Here is a 23991-nt window from a genome sequence, read left to right on the forward strand (position 1 = left end):
CGTTTTCTCTCCTTCGACAAATGGAAAAAAACAATTCACTAAGTACGAACCAGTGACGTGCGGTGAGGTTCATGGCTGGTGAGGCACTGACTTCATCACAGTCAGATTTACAAACATACAAACCCTATAGAGTATCTTATTCACCATTTGATTGGCAGCAGTTAACGGGTCATGTTTAAAAGCTCATACCAGCATTCTTCCCTGCTTGCAACTCAGCATCAAGGGTTGGAATTGGGGGTTAAATCACCAAAAATGATTCCCGGCCGTTGTTGATAAATGTCTTCCGCTTTGCATAGTAGAGCTTTAACTTGTACTTACAGATGTAGTGAGGAACTGTGTTTAGTGACAGTGGTTTTCTGGTATTCCTGAGCCTATGTGGTGATATCCTTTAGAGACTGATGTCGGTTTTTTATACAGCGCCGTCTGAAGGATCGAAGGTCACGGTCATTCAATGTTGGTTTCCGGCCATACCGTTTACGTGGAGTGATTTCTCCAGATTCTCTGAACCTTTTGATATTATGATATTATGGACCTTAGATGTTGAAATCCCTAAATTTCTTGCAATTGCACTTTGAGAAACGTTCTTCTTAAACTGTTTGACTATTTGCTCACACAGTTGTGGACACAGGTGTGTACCTCGCCCCATCCTTTCTTGTGAAAGACAGAGCATTTTTTGGGAAGCTGTTTTTATACCCAATCATGGCACCCACCTGTTCCCAATTAGCCTGCACACCTGTGGGATGTCCCAAATAAGTGTTTGATGAGCATTCCTCAACTTTATCAGTATTTATTGCCACCTTTCCCAACTTCTTTGTCACGTGTTGCTGGCATCAAATTATAAAGTTAAGGATTATTTGCAAAAAAAAAAAGTTGATCAGTTTGAACATCAAATATGTTGTCTTTGTAGCATATTCAACTGAATATGGGTTGAAAATGATTTGCAAATCATTGTATTCCGTTTATATTTACATCTAACACAATTTCCCAACTCATATGGAAACGGTGTTTGTAGAAACACAGCTGACATGGACATTCGAAAGTTCTCTTGCTGTTCCTCTGACACAACACACTCGGTGACAAACATATCCCACCAGGCTGCCATTCTTCCAGGCCTTACCCAAAACCGTCGGTCAACCGTGTTTGTTGCGGTCTGAGATGTGTTATATCAGAAATAACTGCAATCGCGCGTTTGCTTCTCTTAAGGCAGTGGTTCTCAACCTTTTTTCAGTGATGTACCCCCTGTGAACATTTATTTAATTCAAGTACCCCCTAATCGGAGCAAAGCATTTTTGGTTGAAAAAAAAGAGATAAAGAAGTAAAATACAGCACTATGTCATCAGTTTTGGATTTATTAAATTGTATAACAGTGCAAAATATCGCTCATTTGTAGTTGCCTTTCTTGAACTATTTGGAAAAAAAGATATGAAAATTACTAAAAACTTGTTGAAAAATAACAAGTGATTCAATTATAAATAAATTTTTCTACACATAGAAGTAATCATCAACTTAAAGTGCCCTCTTTGGGGATTGTAATAAAAATTCATCTGGATTCATCAACTTCATTCTAAACATTTCTTCACAAAAAAAGAAATATTTAAAATCAATATTTATGGGACATGTCCACAAAAAATCTAGCTGTCAACACTGAATATTGCATTTTTCTATTTTTTTTTTTTTACAGTTTATGAACTTACATTCATATTTTGTTGAAGTATTGAAGTATTACTCAATAAATATATTTATAAAGGATTAAGGATATAAAGGTGTACCCCTATTTGAGAACCACTGTCTTAAGGTATTCATGTGTGACTTCCACACGGGCATGTCTGGATGATTTGCGTCCATCTTTCTGACGTCACATCTTGTGCGGGACGCGGTCTTTCTAGCGTCACTTCCTCTCCAAACTCAGTTTGTAAACAATCAATGAGTTCATAAAAGCTAAGAGCCAGAGATTCAAGAAATGGACAGCGCACTTACCCGTGTAAAAAAATTGTCCGAGGAGGGGTACTTTAAACGCTGATTTAGTGTGGCTGAAACAAGGCTTAGGCTAAATAATTATTTGTTTAAGGTCAGTGACGTGCGGTGAACTATACACCGAGTGAGGCAAAGATACTTTTGGAGTTTTTTTTAGAAAGTGCAGAGCACAACTGTGCACACAACAGCTGTAAATATACTCCTCCCCTCTTAACCACGCCCCAACCATGCCCCCTCCCCCCCGCCCCACCCACGACCACACTCCCCATCTCCCGAAATCGGAGGTCTCAAGGTTGGCAAGTATGCCGCCCAATGATGTTATAACTGTAGAATGATCGAGGGCGAGTTCTTGGCTTCTTATGCGGGTTCATTGTTAGGCAGTTTCATTAACGTCCTCCCAGCGCGGTAAGAACACACAACAACAGCAGTCCGTTTTTGTCTACCGTAAAGCAGTTCATCTGCCGTAAACAGCAATGTCGTGACACTCTTAAACAGGACAATACTGCCATCTACTGTACATGCATATGGTTAGAAAAACAAGGATGGTCAATTCAACCCTTAACTCAACAATGAGTAGATGGGTGTTGTGTGTGTGTAAATGTGTAAATAAATGAACACTGAAATTCAAGTATTTAATTTATATGTATAAATCAATCAATCAATCAATGTTTACTTATATAGCCCTAAATCACTAGTGTCTCAAAGGGCTGCACAAACCACAACACAACCCACTACGATATATATATATATATAATATATATATATATATACATATATAAAATAAATATACACATATATATATAGCTAAAATTAACTAAAAGTCAAGTATTTATATATATATATATATATATATATATATATTTATAAATACTTGACTTTTAGTTAATTCTAGCTATATATATGTGTATATTTATTATATATATATATATTTTTTTTATAAATACTTGACTTTTAGTTAATTCTAGCTATATATATGTGTATATATATATATATATATATATATTATATATATAATAAATATACACATATATATAGCTAGAATTAACTAAAAGTCAAGTATTTATAAATAAATATATATATATATATATATATGTATATATAAATACTTGTTTTTATTTAATTCTAGCTATATATATGTGTATATTTATTTTCTATACACACACACACATATATATATATATATATATATATATATATATATATATATATATATATATATATATATATATATATATATATATATGATATATAAGTATGTGATATAGAGCAGTGGTCCCCAACCTTTTTGAGGGGGGGGCGGGTTCATAAAGAAATACAATTATGTGTGGTTGGGTACCACTGATATAGAGTACCCAAATTATTAGTATGAAAATTGGTGATCATTAAGCAGTCATGAAGAATGAGTCAACATTGAAATAAACAGCTCCTTATTGCCTCTGACGCAAGGGGGCGCTAGATGACTTCAAACCTCACTCTTCCTGTCCCCTACTTCAAGGCTCTCTCTCTCTCTCTTTTACTCACTCTCTCTTCCTCTCGCCCTCTTCTCAGTTTTTTTCAATCTCCCACTCATTAATGCAGTCAGTCAGTCAGCCAGCTCGCTCCTTGCCTCCACCCGCCCGCCCACCCTCACCCACACACGGCTCTCCATACCCGGACGCGCCGCCGTCAATGCGGGCTGCCTGGCGCACTGGCAGCGGCCGTGGGCGTCCCGTCTACCGCCCAACCAACCCCGCACTCGGTCTTCTCCTGAGAGGATAAACGGACCGAGGAAGGAGAAGGAGGAGAAGGAGGAGGAAAGAGAGACTTTGTTTGCCTTCCGTGCGGCGTGGAGGACTAGATGAGTCAATGGCAGGGGCTCAGCCTGGAGTACACGCGCTGCAGCTCAAGCCGGTGTCCGTGCCTGAGAGCCTCAGACGGGGTAACAAATTCATGAAATGGGACGATGTGAGTCCTTTTTTTTTCCTTCTTCCAATTTGCATCTAATTAGTGCATGATCTTCCAGTGTGACACAATTCTACTGATGACACAATGTATGGCTGTGCTTCAAAATATGGAGCTTATTTTTGATCAAATTAATTGAAACAGCCCAGGAAAAGTCAGTCAAATGATATAAATGAGTGTTTTTGGATCAGACCTGGTATCACTTGTATTGACTAATTATCCATCCTACAACGCCCCCTTAGTCATCATTGCCTGTGCTCACAGACAAATGACCTTGATTATAATTGATTGCACAGTGAGTGGCCAGTCAAAAGCTGTCCAGCAAATAGCCACATCCCGCTTTGCATCATCCCAGTAAACAAGCAGTAAATGCTTCTATTTTGTTACCATAGTGTCCTGGTATTTTTTTCCAACACGTGATAACTGTTTGAATATCCTAAAACATCCTTCTGCTTTCTCCTCCAACCCAAATTAATATTTTAGAGGTTTTACTGATGCGTTTCCCGCCAGAAGACGCACAGGTGGGCGACCCACCTGTGCATTGAAAATGATATACAATGTGCTGGGACGCACCAGCCTTGTGTAACTCTTTGATAACCGGGACAAAATGAGAGGCGACGATAAAAAGATCCCAATCACTCAGGTGAAGCTTCAGCGGAGCACTGGGGGATTTTTCTACCTAATGAGAGAGCTGCCATGTTTTGTACCACTTGCAGTTCAATTATGATCAAGGGGAAAGAGGAGGCCTTTTTTGTACCGATGCCAGTGTGAGTGATGTCCATCGATTGATGATTGTTGCACCTGTGTTGCAACAGTAATAAGATCCTGGAACTGCCACTTTCTATTTGAATGACCTTTTAGTCTTCCTTCCTGTCAATAAAGTTAAAGTTAAAGTACCACTGATAGTCACACACACACTAGGTGTAGTGAAATAATCCTCTGCATTTGACCTATCCCCATGTTCACCCACTGGGAGGTGAGGGGAGCAGTGAGCAGCAGCGGTGGCCGCTCTCAGGAATCATTTTGGTGATTTAATTATGATCAAGGGGAAAGAGGAGGCCTTTTTTGTACCAATGCCTGTGTGAGTGATGTCCATCGATTGGTGATTGTTGCACCTGTGTTGCAACAGTAATAAGATCCTGGAACTGCCACTTTCTATTTGAATAACCTTTTAGTCTTCCTTCCTGTCAATAAAGTTAAAGTTAAAGTACCACTGATAGCCACACACACACTAGGTGTAGTGAAATAATCCTCTGCATTTGACCTATCCCCATGTTCACCCCCTGGGTGGTGAGGGGAGCAATGAGCAGCAGCGGTGGCCGCGCTCAGGAATCATTTTGGTGATTTAATTATGATCAAGGGGAAAGAGGAGGCCTTTTTTGTACCAATGCTTGTGTGAGTGATGTCCATCGATTGGTGATTGTTGCACCTGTGTTGCAACAGTAATAAGATCCTGGAACTGCCACTTTCTATTTGAATGACCTTTTAGTCTTCCTTCCTGTCAATAAAGTTAAAGTTAAAGTACCACTGATAGTCACACACACACTAGGTGTAGTGAAATAATCCTCTGCATTTGAGCTATCCCCATGTTCACCCCCTGGGTGGTGAGGGGAGCAATGAGCAGCAGCGGTGGCCGCGCTCGGGAATCATTTTGGTGATTTAATCCCCAATGCCAACCTTTGATGCTGAGTGCCAAGCAGGGAGGTAATGGGTCCCATTTTTACAGTCTTTGGTATGACTCGGCCGGGGTTTGAACTCTCGACCAACCGATCTCAGGGCAGGCATTATAATCACAAGGCCACTGAGCAGTTTATAAATATAAATATGAAACATAAATATAAACTAATTTGTTTCCAGTTATGATAGTAAGACAAGTCTTAAATAGGACACAACCAGCAGAGAATGAGGCATTTTGTATGCATGACGGCGATGAATGGGTTTGAACTTGCTGCATGGCTGTAAGACCATGCTGGCAATATGTTGCATTCATTATAAACGTAATAAGACAAGATTTCGGTCTACAAGGTAGTTAGCAACCAGAAAATAATGTTTTGAGACATTTTAATGGCCTTAAGAAATAGAGCGAACAGGTTCACACTTGCTGCATGGCTGTCAGTATAGGTTGGTATGTATTTTGTTTGTCGTTTATTGTATTTATGGACTTGGACTTCCATTTTTGTCATTCAAATTTGAACTTTGCAGTACAGATAAGAACAACATTTTGTTGCAATAGCTCATTGTAGTGCCTGATAAAAAAGCAATAAGGTCCAGATATACATAAATAGATTACTGAACAGATAAATATATTGCACTTTTGCATATGCATCCACGTTTATGGTTATGTGTTATATTGTCTTTATATTCCAGCAAGTTAATCCATTTTGGGGGGGAATTGAGGGGATTATAATGATACGTTCAAGAGTCTTATGGCCTGAGGTAAGAAGTTGTTACAGAACCTGGAAGTTCTGCTACGGAGGCTGGGGAACCTCTTTCTAGAGTCCAGCAATGAAAACAGTCCTTGATGGAAGTGGGAGGAGTCTTTACAGTTTTTCTGAGCACTGGTCAGGCAGCGACTTTCTGCAATTTCATGGATTGGAGGAAGAGGAGTCCTGATGATCTTTTCTGCCGTCCTCACCACTCTGCAGAGACTTCCAGTCTAAATTTTTTGCATATATAAAACAATATTTATCTCTCCAAAGTAGTAAGCAACCATGAAAGTATGTCTTGAGACAGGTTTATAAGTGTTACATTAATCATAAAGTGGACTGTACGGTCAAACAGTACGTCTGTTCATGTTTACACTTGCTGCACGGCGTAAAGACCATGCCGGTATGTGTTTTGTTTGATAACAGTTTTATTGTTTGAGTGATTTGCTCATTTTCAGACTGGTTTGTCTTAAAAACAGTATTAACAAACCTGCCAAATATGTTCTGTAAACATTATGTTCCATCTATGTTTCACAGCTGTTTTATTTGTGAGTTTATTTATGAGTTGTTGAATTCACGGGTGAAGAAAACGCAGACAAAATGTTGTGTAACTGAACTTTACTGCTAAAGGTGGAAATGGAATCAGATGCTGCATGTTTTTGTGTGTCTTTTAAAGCGGAGAGGATTTGGGTAGGATATACTGTATTTATTCAGTGGCTATCATTTTGCTGCAGAATCAAGCATGGTGTGTTTTGGGAAGGGCGTAAGTTTTGATTCCCCCGCAACCAAGCCAATGTTTTGGCACGGGCTAGCGCCTCTAGAGCAAAATGCCCACTCGGCCTCTTTCTTCCCCCCCCTGTAAAAATACAACACCCTGGTAGACACACAAAGATTTGCTCTCTTTGTTTAATTTCCCATGCACTTCTTCCTTCCTCTGTATCGCTTCACGGAAAGAAGCTGGAGAAGTGCACTGTGACAGCCAGGCAGCAGCACAGAGAGAGAGAATGCTCCAGCTCAAGAGGGATACGATACAGATAAATCAATTTTGTGCTATTGTGGTTTTGAATGACATGCTCCTCTCACACATTTCTTGGCGGTAAATTGGAAAAAATGAAAATTGCAATATGTCCATCGCATACGATTACTACTCCCTTATGGTCTTGAATACTTATGACTTGGCCTCAGATTTCTTTTTAAAATCAAAAAATTACACAATGAAGGATCCATGTCACCATTTAGACGTGTTTTCTCACAGTTGTGAAATGTACACTTGTCTAATAAGTCACCTTGTGAAAACAATCAATGTACGCGCTAATGGTTATGGTGTTCGTTTATTTCAAACGTGCATACAATTACAATATAATACATCACATATTTCCAGTTCCTCATTACATCTCCGAAAAGGACTTGGATGATTCAAAGCATATTTATATACCTTTTTTTGTGTCATAGCAGTTTTTTAGCACATTTGTATGTACACAACACAACAGTGAATACATACATGAGTTAATCAATGATTAGACAAATGAGTAAGTAAATAATGATTAAATACATAAATAAACAATAAATTGTATTGATCTGGCAGCTCTGCTGCCGCCTATCTTATTTTTGTTGCAGTATCTGAACCCGAGTGGTGTTTTGTAATTGGACTTTTGTACTCGTCACAGATTGTCCATAAGAAACACAAAGTTCAAACATAAGGGTGTCCATTCGTGCACTTGGCACCAGGTAACTCTAGGCTGCAGTTCCATGATCGACTTTGTAGTTGTCATCGGATTCGCGGTCTCATGTTTTGGACACTCAAGTGATCACCACCTGGTGGTGAATTGGCTCCGATGGTGGGGGTGGATGCCGGATAGACTTGGCAGGCCCAAACACACTGTGAGGGTCTGCTGGGAACGTCTAGCAAAGTTTACTGTCGGAAAAACTTTGAACATGGCATGAAGAATATGAATATTGAGTCCAAATGGACCATTGTCCATACTTCTATTGTAGAGGTGGCCGATTGGAGATGTGACCTCAAGGTAGGTGTCTGCCGTGGTGGTAATTCTAGAGCCGCCATGATGGCGTCAAGCTGAAGAAAGAGTTCTATCGGGTTCTTTTGGCTCATGGGACTCCGGAGGCAGTGGACAGGTACTGACAGGCCAAGCAATGTGCAGCTTTAGCAGTCGTGGGGGAAAAAAAAATCTGGCATAGGAGGAGTTTAGGGAAGCTATGGAAAACCACTTCCGGATGGCTTCGAAGCGATTCAGAACCACCATCCGCCGTCTCAGGAAGGGGAATCAGTGCACCGTCAACACCGTGTATGGTGAGGATGGTGTGCTGCTGACCTCGACTGCGGATGTGGTACAAACCCCGTTTCCATATGAGTTGGGAAATTATTTTAGATGTAAATATAAACAGAATACAATGATTTGCAAATCATTTTCAACCCATATTCAGTTGAATATGCTACAAAGACAACCTATTTGATGTTTAAACTGATAAACCTTTTTTGTTTTTGCAAATAATCATTAACTTTAGAATTTGATGCCAGCAACACGTGACAAAGAAGTTGGGAAAGGTGGCAATAAATACTGATAAAGGTGAGGAATGCTCATCAAACACTTATTTGGAACATACCACAGGTGTGCAGGCTAATTGGGAACAGGTGGGTGCCATGATTGGTTATAAAAACAGCTTCCCAAAAAATGCTCAGTCTTTCACATGAAATGAGGGGCCGAGGCACACCCTTTGTCCACAACTGCGTGAGCAAATAGTCAAACAGTTTAAGAACAACGTTTCTCAAAGTGCAATTGCAATATATTTAGGGATTTCACTATCTACGGTCCATAATATCATCAAAAGGTTCAGAGAATCTGGAGAAATCACTGCACGTAAGCAGCAAGGCTGGAAACCAACATTGAATGACCGTGAAAAAAGATGAAACGACATCAGCCTCTAAAGGATATCATCACATGGGCTCAGGAACAATTCAGAAAACCACTGTCACTAAATACAGTTCGTCGCTACAACTGTAAGTGTAAGTTAAAGTTTTACTATGCAAAGAGAAAGCCATTTATCATTAACATTCAGAAACGCCTCCGGCTTCTCTGGGCCCGAGATCATCTAAGATGGACTGATGCAAAGTGGAAAAGTGTTCTGTGGTCTGAAGAGTCCACGTTTCAAATTCTTTTTGGAAACTGTGGACATTTGTGTCTTCAGGAATAAAGAGGAAAAGAACCATCCGTATTGTTTAAGGCGCAAAGTTGAAAAGCCAGCATCTGTGATGGTATGGAAGTGAATTAGTGCCCAAGGAATGGGTAACTTACACATCTGCGAAGGCACCATTAATGCTAAAAGGTAAATACAGGTTTTGGAGCAACATACTGTATACTGCCATTCAAGCAACGTTATCATGGACGCCCCTGCTTATTTCAGCAAGACAATGCCACACCACGTGTTATAACAGCGTGGCTTCATAGTAAAAGAGTACGGGTACTAGACTGGCCTGCCTGTAGTCCAGACCTGTCTCCCATTGAAAATTTTGAAGCCTAAAATACGACAACAGAGACCCCGGACTGTTGAACAACTTAAGCTGTACAACAAGCAAGAATGGGAGAGAATTCCACCTGAAAAGCTTAAAAAATGTGTCTCCTCAGTTCCCAAATGTTTATTGAGTGTTGTTAAAAGAAAAAGTGATGTAACACAGTGGTAAACATGCCCTTTCCCAACTACTTTGGCATGTGTTGCAGCCATGAAATTATATTATTTATTATTATCTGCAAAAAAAATCAAAGTTTATGAGTTTGAACATCAAATATGTTGTCTTTGTAGTGCATTCAATTGAATATGGGTTGAAAAGGATTTGCAAATCATTGTATTTCATTTATATTTACATCTAACACAATTTCCCAACTCATATGGAAACGGGGTTTGTAGATCGGTGGAGGGAATGCATCAAAGACCCCCTCAATCCCACCAACACGTCTTCCTATAAGGAAACAGTGCCCGGGGAATTTGTGGTCGGCTCTCCTATTTCTGGGGCTGAGGTTGCCGAGGTAGTTAAAAAGCTCCTCAGTGGCAAGGCCCCGGGGGGTGAATGAGATCTGCCCGGAGTTCCGTAAGGCTCTGTATGCTGTGGGGCTGTCTTGGTTGAGAAGACTCTGCAACATTGCATGGACATCGGGGGTGGTACCTCTGGTTTGGCAGACAGGGGTGGTGGTTCCTCCCTTAAGAAGGGGAACCGGAGGGTGTGTTCTAACTATTCAGGTGTATAGTCGAACCTCGGATTCAGGAGGAGCAGTGTAGTTTTCTTCCTGGTCCTGGAACTGTAGACATGTGCTTTGTAGACTTGGAGAAGGCATTCGACCATGTCCCTCGGGAAGTCCTGTGGTGAGTGGTCGGAAAGTATGGGGTAACGGACTGTCTGATTGTGACGGTCTGCTCCCTGTAAGGTCAGAGTCAGAGCTTGGTCCGCATTGCCGGCAGTAAGTTGGACCCGTTTTCAGTGAAGGTTGGACTCCGCCAGAGCTGCCCTTTGTTTTAGAGTCTGTTCATAACTTTTATGGACATAATTTTTATGCGCAGTGAGGGCGTCGAGGGGATCCGGTTTGGTGGCTGCAGGATTAGGTCTCTGCTTTTTGTTCTCTCTCGAGTGCGAGGGAAAGAGATCCTGCCCTAATTGGAGAAGTTTAAGTACCTCAGAGTCTTGTTCACGAGTGAGGAAAGAGTGGATCGTGAGATCGACAGACGGATCAGTAATGCCTGTATCCATCTGTTGTGGTAAAGAAGAAGCTGAGCCAGAAGGCAAAGCTCTCAATTTACCGGTCGAGCTGCGTTCCCATCCTCACCCACGGTCATGAGCTTTGGGTAATGACCGAAATGACAAGATCACGGATACAAGCTGCCGAAATGAGTTTCCTCCGTCATCTGACGGGGCTATCCCTTAGAGATAGGATGCGAAGCTCTGTCATGCGGGAGGAGATCAAAGTAAAGCCGCTGCTCCTACATTATGTCTCCCGGTTGGACTGGGAATGCCTCGGGATCCCCCGGGAGGAGCTGGACAGAGTGGCTGGGGAGAGGGAAGTTTGGGCTTCTCTACTTAGGCTGCTGCTGCCGCAACCGATCCTCAGATAAGTGGAAGAAAATAGATGGTTAATAATCCATCCATTTTCTACTGCATGTCCCTCATATTTTTGACAAAATAATACAATGAGAAATTACACAATATGGCACTGCATACGTCAGCAGCCAAATTAGGAGCCTTTGTTAACTGTTTGCTTACTTACAAGTATTAACGTTTTCTAGTATGGTCACTGTTAGTTAATGCCAAAATAGTTTTTTGATTGCAATATGAAATATATGTTTAATTAATCATAAGATTTTTTGTTAAAATGAAGCCAATAATGCATTTTTTTGTGGTCCCATTTATTAAGATAAGTATCAAAATATTGAAATGTATCAAAATACATCTTGGTACCGTTACCCGGTTCCAAAATATTGATATCTGTACAACCCTAATATATATTATTGCTTATTTGAGACACTAGGTTGTATTCCTCTACTGTCATGTCCTAGGCTGGAAGTGGTGGGCCAGAGAGCCTCAGTTGTCATAAGCGTTTTGGGCGGAATTTTGCCTTTCTCGAAGAAAAATGCCCTATGCTTGCGTTGTTGTAGGCTGTTGGATCCGTTTAAATCACAAAAAGAATACCCGTTTCTTCAAAGTTCCTCGAGTGGTAATCCAGAAGGGTGAAAGATATGAAAATTTTACAAAAGAAAAGGAGAATAGTAGAGTGCATTCCAGTTGAAGAAGGCAAGAGTCGAAGAACGCACAAGTTAGCAGTCATCGCTGTGTTAATGGTTTGTTTGATATACTTTTAACATTCATTATTTTTCATTTAAATAATATCTTCATATTACTTGTATTTTATCTTGTTTTGTAGTTCTTAAAACACATTTTTGCCACGAGTGTTTTGTAAACCACCAACTCGGCAAATCTAAATAGAAGAAATCAAATGTGATCCTAAAACCTAAAATAGTTAAGCTTTTAGAAAAGGCAGCAATTATAAATGAAACTTTCAGCACACACACAATGTTGACATCTTTGTCAACATCGGAAAAACACGCATACTTGTAAATGGCGCGTAAAACAACCACAGGCATCCAATAAGTGGTAGACGCTAAGTTAAGTCATGAAATGCAGTCTTACCCAAGCAAAAACAATCCATATTTATCCGGTAGAGTCTTAATACCAATGTCCTTGAACCAGTCACACACAAGTTGTAGACGTTCATTATTTTCCAAGTTTTCATCTGGTTTGTCTTGTGGAATGATGTCTGGAGCACCAGAGAGTTAGATATGTCTGGGAACGTGACCAACGGCTAAGATCACTCGACAAATTTTGTTTGCATAACATATAGGGATGGATTCTATTGCATAGTTTGCATTTTTACTTGTATCTGCTTTGAGTGGCAAGATCTAGGCCCCTTGCATACTCTGGATAGGTTGCACCCTGTTTGCTGCACAGTAACCATCTTGGTTTGGTGGCCCATCACTTTGTTTACTTGCGTTCAAAAGTCAGGTGTCCGAATACAATTTAATTAATGTCATTGTATGGATGTTGACTTTTGATGCATGTGCGATACAGACTTTGAGTTTGGTGTCAGCAAACAACAGTTAGTCAACAATGTATTCCAGTTCTCTTGGGCAATAAATTAAATTATTACTTAATCGCTTTAAATTATTTTGACTTGTTGTGGTATGACTGCTGTTGTTGTGTTGTATTGTCTTGTTGTAATAATTATTGTAACTTTGTTTGTGCCGCTCTCTTTGTCAGGTCGCTCTTGAAAAAGAGATGTTAATCTCAATGAGTTTTACCTGGTTAAATAAAGGAAATTGAACAATCTATACTTTTTGTCACATTTACTTTTTTCTAGTTACAACAGGCGTTTTGGCGGCACCTATGATGCTGATATGGCCCTCTGAAAACTATTTTGAAACCCCTGCTTTTGTAGATCAGGCTCATTGTGCTCAATGTTGTGTTGATAGTTGTCCATTTTTGGACATGTCATTTGGTATTCTAGGGCATTGACATTTCATCCACAAAAATGTCAACAATAGCACGAGCATCAACAATTGTCTTAAAAATATTCAAGACATTTTGGATGCTAACTGTCAAAAAGCGTGGATCGTTAGAATTGAAAACAACTGCAAGTGTACTGTATACCGTATTTGTGTGGGTGAATGTGGCGTGCATTCCGTCGCACGTCTTGTCTTTCAATCCTGCTTGCAAAGATTGTGCAGTCATGTGAACATAGCCATTACCATTCCTCCCGAGTCCACCCGCCCACCCTTGATAGATGTCTCAGGATCGGCGTGTTGCCATAGCGAATGTCACCACGGCGCATGCCTCCTGGCCTCCATTAAATCGTTATTGTCTTATCGAGGTTTTGGCTGCAAGACTAATGGCTTTGCTTCCCCCCTCCCCACTCCTATCTCGTACACCCCCTTTTAATGTCAACCCTTTAATAGCAGCCCTGCGCCAGATGGGCTCTCGCCCGAATATGACGAGCGAGCGGCAAACGGACGCAGGCCATTAGGCTTTATCTGTCCGTGCTGCGATAGCGACCTCATTGGGGGACTTTTCCTGACGCTTTTCAACACAAAGGCGGCGTTGCCCTCAGTGAACTTCTCAGGTGAACTGTGGAGCTGCGTCTCTTTTTATAGATGCTTCTGAAAATATCCAGCTTGGCCACGCATGCCTCAGGGTCAGACTCAAGCAAGAGGCTCACAGCCATCTGTGCTCCATGGCGGGAAGAAAAAAAAAAGGTGATGCAAGGTTAATTTCTTATTTAGTTGCACCATTTGCTGCAGACTGACCTCATCTGAAACCCTCCTCAGCTTCTATGATCCTTTCACTCTGTGCAGTTTGGATGTTCGCCGCAATAAATGGTTAGCCAAGCCTACAGTGTCTTTTAAGCGGTCACTTAAACAGCCTTCCCAGGTAGAGTTATAGTTGCAGTGCTGCGCGGAGGCAGGAGACCCTTCCAAAGGGTACGAGTGATATTGTGTCTTCTGTCTACTTGCTTTCTGGCTCTTGTCTTGTTAGAAAGACAAGGACCACAGAAGCCAGACTGCAGGTTTTAAACTGCATATTATGCACATGTGACCTCCTGTCTGTGAATGCTCTTATAATGCTCCCCTATGAGAGTTTGAGTGTCGACATAAAAGCATTGTTTACATGACAACCACATTAGCCTCTAATCCCTGACATTTTTGAAGAATGGAAATAGTATCTGTAAAGCTGAAAGAGGTTGCAATACAAGATAAGTGAATATCTGTGATTATGTATTAACTTTATTACAATTCTATCTGCTAGTACACACTGCTGCCTTTAAAGAAAAACAACACTTTTTGGCCATCATCGCCAATCCTTATATGAGACAAGGACACACATGTCCTGACCTTTTATGTTTGTCCTAAATAGTGCAAGCATGGAGTGGTTAACAATGCAAGTAAAGGGGATTATCTACAAAAGTATTTAGCTTATGAAGCACTCTTAAAGAACATCTAAAAATCGGCAACACTACTCCATTTACGTGCCGTGACCTGTACATATACCAAGCTATACATTGTAATTATGGGAGATAACATAGACGGACTGCTTTTCTGGCGTAATAACACATCGCCTTGCTGATCAGCGAATAATTTTAGTTGCGTTTTTCCATAAAATAAAGAAGCTTCAGCCTCTTCTGCTGTATTTCCTTTGAGTTGGTAACAGTTATTGCTAGGTTATAAATCATACATCTCACCTTTCTAGTAGAAGGTTGTGGCCCATGAGCTATAAAATAAAGCTCCGAGGCTCTCACAAAATCTGACATTAGTAGTAACACAGAAAGTGCTCTCTATGTTGACAGAAGTACTGTTCATTGCTTTGCACTCTTTGGAATCAATCTGCCCATTAAGGTATGGTATTGGTAAAAATTACCAAAATACTGAAAATATTACATGTTATCATGAATGTGCTTGGTAATACATTACAGTACGTACATGCTTAGAGCATGTGTATAAAACATTGTTGCTTTATAGAAGGAATAGATTGTACCACTATCACAGCCTCATACTAGCAGTGTTCACTATTTAGAACGCACAGAAAAGGAGAGGACATGTGGGTTCTTGTCTCACAAAACAATTGTAGTTGATGGGGACCTATTTTTTTTAAAAAAGGTTCCTCTCCAACCCTTCAACATAACACCAGGGCCCAACAACTAGCCTTTAGAGATGTCCAGTGCCACTCCCAGTGTGAGGGGTGCATCAGGAAGACCGTCAAGCGTAAAACCTAAGCCAAAGCTTTCCCACAATTGACTTGAAGTGGTGAGCCCTGACAAAAGTGTAATTTGTGAGAGGAATTGTTTTATTTACTAAACGCAGAGTAATTGTACAAACCCAAAAACCAGTGAAGTTGGCACGTTGTGCAAATGGTAAATAAAAAGCAGAATACAATGATTTGCGAATCCTTTTCAACCTATATTCAGTTGAATACACTGCAAATACGAGATACTTAACGTTCGAACTGGAAAACTTTGTTATATTTTGTAAATATTAGCGTATTTGGAATTTGATGCATGCAACATGTTTCCAAAAAGCTGGCACAAGTGGCAAAAAGACTGAGAAAGTTGAGGAATGCTCATCAAACACTTACTTGGAAAATCCCACAGGTGAACAGACTAATTGGGAACAGGTGGGTGTCATGAATGGCTATAAAAGCAGCTTCCATAAAATGCTAAGTCATTCAAAAACAGTGATGGTGTGAGGGTCACCACTTTGTGAACAAATGCATGAGCAAACGGCTAATGCAAGGAATTTAGGGATTTCACTATCTACGGTCCATAATATCATCAAAAGGTTCAGAGAATCTGGAGAAATCACTGCACGTAAGCAGCAAGGCTAAAAACCAACATTGAATGCCTGTGACCTTCGATCCCTCAGGCAGTACTGCATCAAAAATCGACATCAGTGTGTAAGGATATCACCACATGGGCTCAGGAACGCTTCAAAAAGCCACTTTAAGTAACTACAGTTTGTCGCTACATCTGTAAGTGTAAGTTAAAACTTTACTATGCAAAGCAAAAGCCATTTATCAACAACACACAGAAACGCAGTCGGCTTCGCTGGGCTCGAGCTCATTTAAGATGGACTGAAGTAAAGTGGAAAAGTGTTCTGTGGTCTGATGAGTCCACATTTCAATTTTTTTTGGGAAACTGTGGATGTCGTGTCCACTGGAAAACATGGGAAAAGAAACATCCGGATTGTTAAAGGCGCAAAGTTCAAAAGCCAGCCTCTGTGATGGTATGGGAGTGTATTAGTGCCAAAAGCATTGGTAACTTACTCTGAAGGCACCATTATTGCTGAAAGGTAAATACAGGTTTTGGAGCAACATATGTTGCCATCCAAGCAACGTCTTTTTCATGGACGCACCTGCTTATTTCAGCAACACAATGCCAAGCCACATGTTACAACAGCGGGGCTTCATAGTAAAAGAGTCCGGGTACTAGACTGGCCTGCCTGTAGTCCAGACCTGTCTCCTATTGAAAATGTGTGGCACAAGATACCAACCAGTCATCCCTTAGCCATTGACCACTTGTGTGATCATTCAGGATATCTGTATTCATTTATTATAAATAGCATCAACATAAATGTTGTACATTTTGTTGGAGAAGACCTATCCATTGTTGTTTAGGTCAACTTAAGCTGTACATCCAGCAAGATTGGGAAATAATTCCACGTGAAAAGCTTCAAAATTGGTCTACTGAGTGTTCTTAAAAGGAAAGGCCATGTAACACAGTGGTAAATATACCCCTGTGCCAACTTTTTTCAATGTGTTACTGCCATTAAATTTTAAGTTAATGATTATTTGCAAAAAAAAAATTAAGTTTGTCAGTTTGATAATTAAATATATTGTCTTTGCAGTCTATTCAATTGAATATAAGTTGAAAAGAATTTGCAAATCATTGTATTCTGTTTTTATTTACAATTTACACACCGCGCCAACTTCACTATTTTTAGGTTTTGTAAATAGGTTAGGTAAAGAGTCGTACCAGATTCCCACACGATACATAGTTAATATGGGACAGGAAGTGTTTGATGCGCCATGCAGTAAAAATTTAGCAGCAGCTCAAGGTAAACCTAACTCCCCTGTGCTAGACAACGAGTTGTCTAGCACAGGGGATAGTCTAGCACCTGTTGACATTTAGCAACCATACAGCACAACCAAGCAGTTGCTGTTGCATTATCCTCTCTCAAATTCTTATTAATCTACCCGGTCATTTCCTGTAAATAGCTGCTTACTTTGTTCTGTAACGTGCTTTCATCATCACTTTTTAAAGTTTACTAAGCCTTTATTTCTTGTGTTGTTTCAAGCTAGTTTAGCGGCCAGCTTTGCTATTAGCTTGCTCTTCTTCTTGTTCTTATCCTGCTTGCTCTTCCACTGTGTGTAATATGTTTAGCCGAGTCCTCCAGTCTTCCAGTGATAATAAAACTTAAAAAATGTAGTCCATTTGCCAAAAACAGGATTACTGACTTAGAGGAGCGGCTCCGCACCACGTATAGAAATAGACAGTTAGCTTCTTAGCCACTTCTGTGCCAGGTAAATATTTCAGTCGGTAGACTGAACATCGGAAATTGTAATTGACATTTAAACATTTGGACGATTTTGGGAGAATGAGAATGTAAGACCCAGTTCCCATTGATATCCAATGCTTCATTGGATATCCTATGAATAATGCAATTGTTATTTGGCCTTTTAAGCTAACATTTGTACTCCTGAACAGCTGCATGCAAAATGGTGGAATTATGTCAATCATGCACTCCACCTATACTGCTTGTGCTATTAATTTTCTGACAAATACACCACTTGGTGGCCCTGTTAAAAACTCTATATGTTATTTTTACCTTATATTTGTCACAGCTCATTTCGCTTTAAAAAAGACCCACTATTACTTTTGTGTAGTTTGCACAATCACCATGAAATTTAATACACATATTGTTGGGGCTGAGGAGCACATGTATGTTGAGCAAGATTGGTTGAAAAATATAGCCATCATCAAGCAAAATGTCTCTGGAAGATACCAACCAGTCATCCTTCAGTCATTGACCACTTGTATAATCATTCAGGAGATCAGTATTCACTTATTATTATATATGGCATCAACATATGATTTGTACATTTTGTTGGAGAAGACCTGTCCATTGTTGTTTAGGTCAAACATGTACTGTATGTCCTCTATTTTCACAGACAAGCACATAGGGAACATGCACTCACCTTTACTGCTTCTAACGTCACTATACTGTAAGCACAATCCTAATGTCTTTCTTGTCTGTTGTCCTCTAGGATTCAACCACTGTGAGCCCTGTGACACTAACCGTTGACCCCAAAGGCTACTTCCTGTATTGGACGGACCAGAACAAGGTGAGATGCCGCGCAGCGACTCGGAGCTCTATGGATCAAGATGCTCGGCTCACACTGACAGGCTTATTAGACGGTTTATACACCCTTTGGGGGTCCGTTTATGATGCTGCAATCTGAGTGGAAGGCTTTGTTTCTGGCACACGGGTGCAATGAAACAAAAGCAGAACATAAAATATCACCACATTGTCTCTTTTTAAGCTGCCTGTGAAAGGTTACTTATTTGAATATCTAACAATAATACAGCTACACCGTCCCTGAAGAGAGAGATCCAGCAATTCTCTGCATCTACTGTGACATTCACGGTTGCATTTGCATAAACCAAGAAGAGAATAGGAATGAGTTGTCCTTGTAAAGTCAATAGTGAAAAAGATCTAGAGGTTGGGCATCATTTTTTTATGTGAAAGCCCACCTTTTATGTTCAAATCAAATATCTGATTCAGTTTACTTCACCTGACACCCGTGAGATTATCACATTGTGCATTGTTCCACAGAATCCTTTTAAACAAAGCGTTGTTTTGTTGAAACACTATATGTTGGCACGTACGCTGTCCGTCCACCTTAAGTTTATATGTGAGCGCTTTGCAGCAGTCAGTAGTCGACTGTTAAACAGCCTCGCATTGATTTTATGTTGGCCCAGATGAGGGCATCTCACTGCAGCTACGCTAAAACGGCGTGCAGGGAGTGCTGACGCGACTTAAACACCACGCACAAATTAGCGTTAACTGTAGGTGAGGGTGACTTCTATCCAGGGGCAACATCGGGAAGTCTGGGCTACATGAAAAAAACTCGGCATGGCAGCTGTCGTCAGCACAACCCTTTTTTCTGGGGCACCTGTCAAATGCTGGCCCTTGGAATTATCCTAATTATCGATTTTTCATGTCACTATAAAGTTATATAAGCATTGCTTGTACAATATTAAATGCAAAACTTGTTTGGGTCCCTATTAAAAGGTTTATTTGTTCAACCTTGGCCCGCTGCTTTGTTCAATTTAAAATTTTGGCCCACTCTGTATTTAAGTTTGACACCCCTGCCTTAAAGGGACAAATCTGGGCAGTTGTTGTCGGCACAATCCTTTTTTTTGAGGCCCTTGGAATTGTCCTAACTTTTCCCCTTATACAGCGCCCATGCATCTACCTATTACTGGTTTTGAGTTACAGATCATGTGAAGACGTAACCTATTGTTACCTGTGTCCACCTGAAGGCAGAAGTCTAATTTTTGTGCACATTGTTTAACATACCCCACTGACAAACATGCTATATCACAACATTTTAAACATTGTCAACTATTCCATTTTACATCTTTTTGGTTTGTAAATGCCAAATTGAGGATGTTTTTACATAATATGTATAATTGTCATGTTTTTTTGGCCATTTGGTATTACAGTATTACAGTCAAGACTTAGGTGTGTTGTGTAAGGTGTATGAGTCCACCTTTGTTTTTCCTACAATGCCTTTTTCAGGCATGTTTTTTTCTCAGACTTTTGTTAGGCTATGATGGTCTAAGTATAGCAGCGCTACCCAACCTTAATGAAATATGAAAAATACAGTTTACATGTATCAAACCAACTATTACAGTATAATCTTACCAACATAACATCACCTTATTGCCAAATCTGTGGGACCTTTGTCCTTGATTCCCTGCAAGTCATTTGACTAGCTTACCATAGCTACGCACAATGATTGCGGAGGCCCAATCAAATGCAATAGGGTAAAGAAAGAAAAATGTGGATTCCTTCCAAAAGGAATACCTCTAAACAAAAAACTTAATTTCTATAATTTCAAACTTTGCGGCCCAATACAAACCCTAGACTGCAGGGTGGGACCACTGATCACTAACTGATAATGCTCCTATATTTAGACTACCTGCAAATTGTTTGTTCAACACAAAAGTAGCATGATCTTATGGTCAGGAATGATGTAATTGTTAATTTTCTGCTCCACAGGTCAATGCCGATAGATTACATTTAGGCACGTTTTCAATTTTTTTATGCTATTACTCTCGCAAGGCAGGTGTGTTGTGAAACAGAGTTACAACGCATGCTTTCAACATATTTTTTAATGATAATTAACACAATTTAACATGTTTAACATAATCCAGTGTGGTTTTCGTCCTGGTCGGGAAATTGTGGAGCTACTCTACACTCTCCGCAGGATACATGAGGGCACATGGGAGTTTGCCCAATCAGTCGACACGTGTTTTGTGGACTTGGAGAAGGCATTCGACCGTGTCCCTGGGGAAGTCCTGTGGAGAGTGCTCAGAGAGTATGGGGTATTGGACTGTCTGATTGTGGTGGTCCCCTCCCTGTGTGATCAGTGTAAGAGCTTGGTCTGCATTACAGGCAGTAAGTCGGACCCTTTTTCAGGGAGGGATGGACTCCGCCAGGGCTGCCCTTTGACACCAATTCTGTTCATAACTTTTATGGACAGAATTTCTAAGCACAGTCAGGGCGTTGAAGCCACCTGGTTTGGTGGCTGCAGGATTAGGTCTCTGCTTTTTTCAGATGATGTGGCAGGATCTTCAGCTCCTGTGTAAAACGACTGGGTTGGAAATCAGCACTTCCAAGGCCGAGTCCATGATTCTCGCCTGGAAAAGGTTGGAGTGCCATTTCAGTGTTGGGGAGGAGTTCCTGCCCAAAGTGGAGGAGTTCAAGTACCTCGAGGTCTTGTTCACAAATGAGTTAAGAGTGGATCGTGAGATAGACAGGCGGATCGGTGCGGCATGTGCAGTCTGTATCGATCCGTCATGCTGAAGAAAGAGCTGAGCCGAAGGCAAAGCTATCAATTTACCAGTCGATCTATGATCTTATCCTATGTTCATGAGCTTTGGCTTATGACAGAAAGGACACGATCACGGATACAAGCGGCCAAAATGAGTTTCCTCCGTCGGGTGGCGGGGCTCTCCCTTAGAAATCGGGTAAGAAGCTATTATTCGGGTGAGCGGGTGAGCTAAAAGTAAAGCCGCTGCTGCTCCACCTCAAGATGAGACAGATGAGATGGTTCGAGAATCTGGTCAAAATTCCCCCTGAAAGCCTTCTTGGGGAGGTGTTTTGAGTACGTCCAACTGCCAGGAGACCACAGGGAAGAGCCAGGACTTCGTGGAGAGACTATGTCTCCCAGCTGACCTGGGAACAAATTGGAATCCCCGGGAAGAGCTGGACGAAGTAGCTGGGCAGAGGGAGGTCTGGGCTTCTCTGCTGAGGCTGCTGCCCCCGTGACCCGACTTCGGATAAGCGGGAGAAGATGGATGAATGGATGGATGTTTATGAATTCATGTATTTGCTGCTTCTGATTGTTTCACTATATTTGGTGTGGCAAATTTAATGCTTTCAATCCATTCATTTTCTACCGCTTGTCTCTCTCGAGGTTGCAGTGAGGGTAAACCTATGATTTATTTTAATAAATGTCCGCCTCAAACAAATAAATAAATAGAAAATATTGCAAATTCCTCTCTTTCTTGTGCTTCCGATGTAAGCGTGTTGGACCACATTAAAAGTTGTTATGCCTTTAGATTTACCACTAAATAAACGATTCCTTGAGGCAGAGAAAATTACATTTTATAAGAAGTAATACGGTAAAATTAGCTATAACTTACAGTTGTGTAGATGTCACGATCAATTACTCGCCTGCTGATGGTATCCTACTGCAGCATCAAAAATAAAAAGTGTCCTCTTCACTTTTTCCCAGGTGTACACATATTACGATGTGGAACATTTCAGATCCATGCATTTTGGTTATGGTGATGAGAAATCAAACTTAGCTCAGCTTGCAAGTAAAAGCATCTGATTGGCTATTCTTTGTAACTATACCCCATCCCTTTTAGAGCCTTGATTGGATATATTACGAAATTGTTCCACCCATCTACAAGACAAAATTAAATAGGGTTGGATTTTGTTTCTGACAACATTTTTGTTTGTTTTTATTTAGTAAAAAACATTTCAGTCGATTTTGTTATCGTCTGAGTCAAAGTGCATTTGCTTTGCTTCGTTAACATCTTATTTTTGTCAGGCTTAGATTGTTGACGATAACAAAAACGAAATTAACATTGCAAGTATCAAGTCATTATAGTTGCATATTGCTTATAGATACAAAGTCTCCAAGGTAGAAGCATGTTTGAAAGTATCCGATAACAAACATGTACGCATCATTCAATTTACTGTCGTGAGCTTAACTTCATGAATCATATTGGCCAGTAGGTGTCGCCAGCCTAAGGTGCCACATTCTCTGATTTCACTTGATAAACCTTTTATCAATAAAAGTATGTATGATTCCTGTTGATATCGTATTAGATCAATATCAGTATCAGAAGTGAAAAAAATGTATTAGGATGCCCCTATTTAATAGCGCCACATGATGCTTGGCGTGCTCCTGACAGTCATCAGGTATAATAGAGATTGTTTGAAACCTTACTGTAGTAAAAGATGTGTCATGCTGGAGGACCAGACCAACAAACTGAAATATGAAATGGAATCTGTTTCGGTGAGCAGAGATAATGAGCAGTGAGTGTAATTCTCCAAAAAGAGACCACCTTTGACATCCGCTGCTCGTTATTTCCTGCCACCAGGTGAGGATTTTGAATGATGAGTCTGTAAATGAGAGTGTGTGGGCTTCTCTGCCTGCTCCTCATAACCCTTCCCTGCTATGGAGTACAGCACCAACAAAGCTCTATTAGGGCATGGCAGCTGGCCCACTCCGCTCTTGAGCCACGTGTGGTACTGGGAACATAAAGCGTGTTTATAAGGACGTTCCATGTTCTGCCGTGGTGCGGGTGCGGCTGCTGTTGCACATCTGTGGTGCAGGCCGGTTTAAACAATGCTCAAGACTGTGTCCAGTTGTTATGTGCCCATTAGGAGACCGGTATGATGGCCTGCAGAGTAAAAGCATTCCTGGGATTCTTCACAAGCAGAGAAGTGAGCTCTCCAGTAAACTCACACATTAAGGATGATTGCTTACTACAGATACTATTGTTGTCATCTCCGGTGTTTACTAGAGAGTTACAAACAAAACGTGGCGCTTAACACGTAACATAACAGCTAATAGCTCAGCAAAAAGTTACTGTAAGCGCCTAAATAAAAAACTTCCTTTTGATGTTGTTTTAAACATTATGAACAAGAAAGACTGGGATAACTTTGAATAGGTGGAGGGGCCCATGGTTACACTCTCTGCTTGTTGAGAAGAGCGCTGCGTGCGTTCATGTTAGAGGTG

General features: G+C 40.7%; 1 protein-coding gene across 1 annotated transcript in view; it reads left to right on the forward strand.

Annotated features, from left to right (window-relative positions):
* Positions 1 to 3596: 3596 nt before the first annotated feature.
* Positions 3597 to 23991, forward strand: part of plcb1l (phospholipase C beta 1-like) — a 323575-nt gene continuing 303180 nt past the window's right edge. Inside the window, exons 1-2 of the mRNA XM_061901028.1 lie at positions 3597 to 3918; positions 18712 to 18789. Coding sequence (XP_061757012.1) covers positions 3820 to 3918; positions 18712 to 18789 — 177 coding nt within the window. The 5' untranslated portion in view covers positions 3597 to 3819. The remainder of the gene's footprint in view (positions 3919 to 18711; positions 18790 to 23991) is intronic.

This window comes from Nerophis ophidion, linkage group LG05, assembly GCF_033978795.1.
Source record: "Nerophis ophidion isolate RoL-2023_Sa linkage group LG05, RoL_Noph_v1.0, whole genome shotgun sequence".
Taxonomy (NCBI): Eukaryota; Metazoa; Chordata; class Actinopteri; order Syngnathiformes; family Syngnathidae; genus Nerophis; species Nerophis ophidion.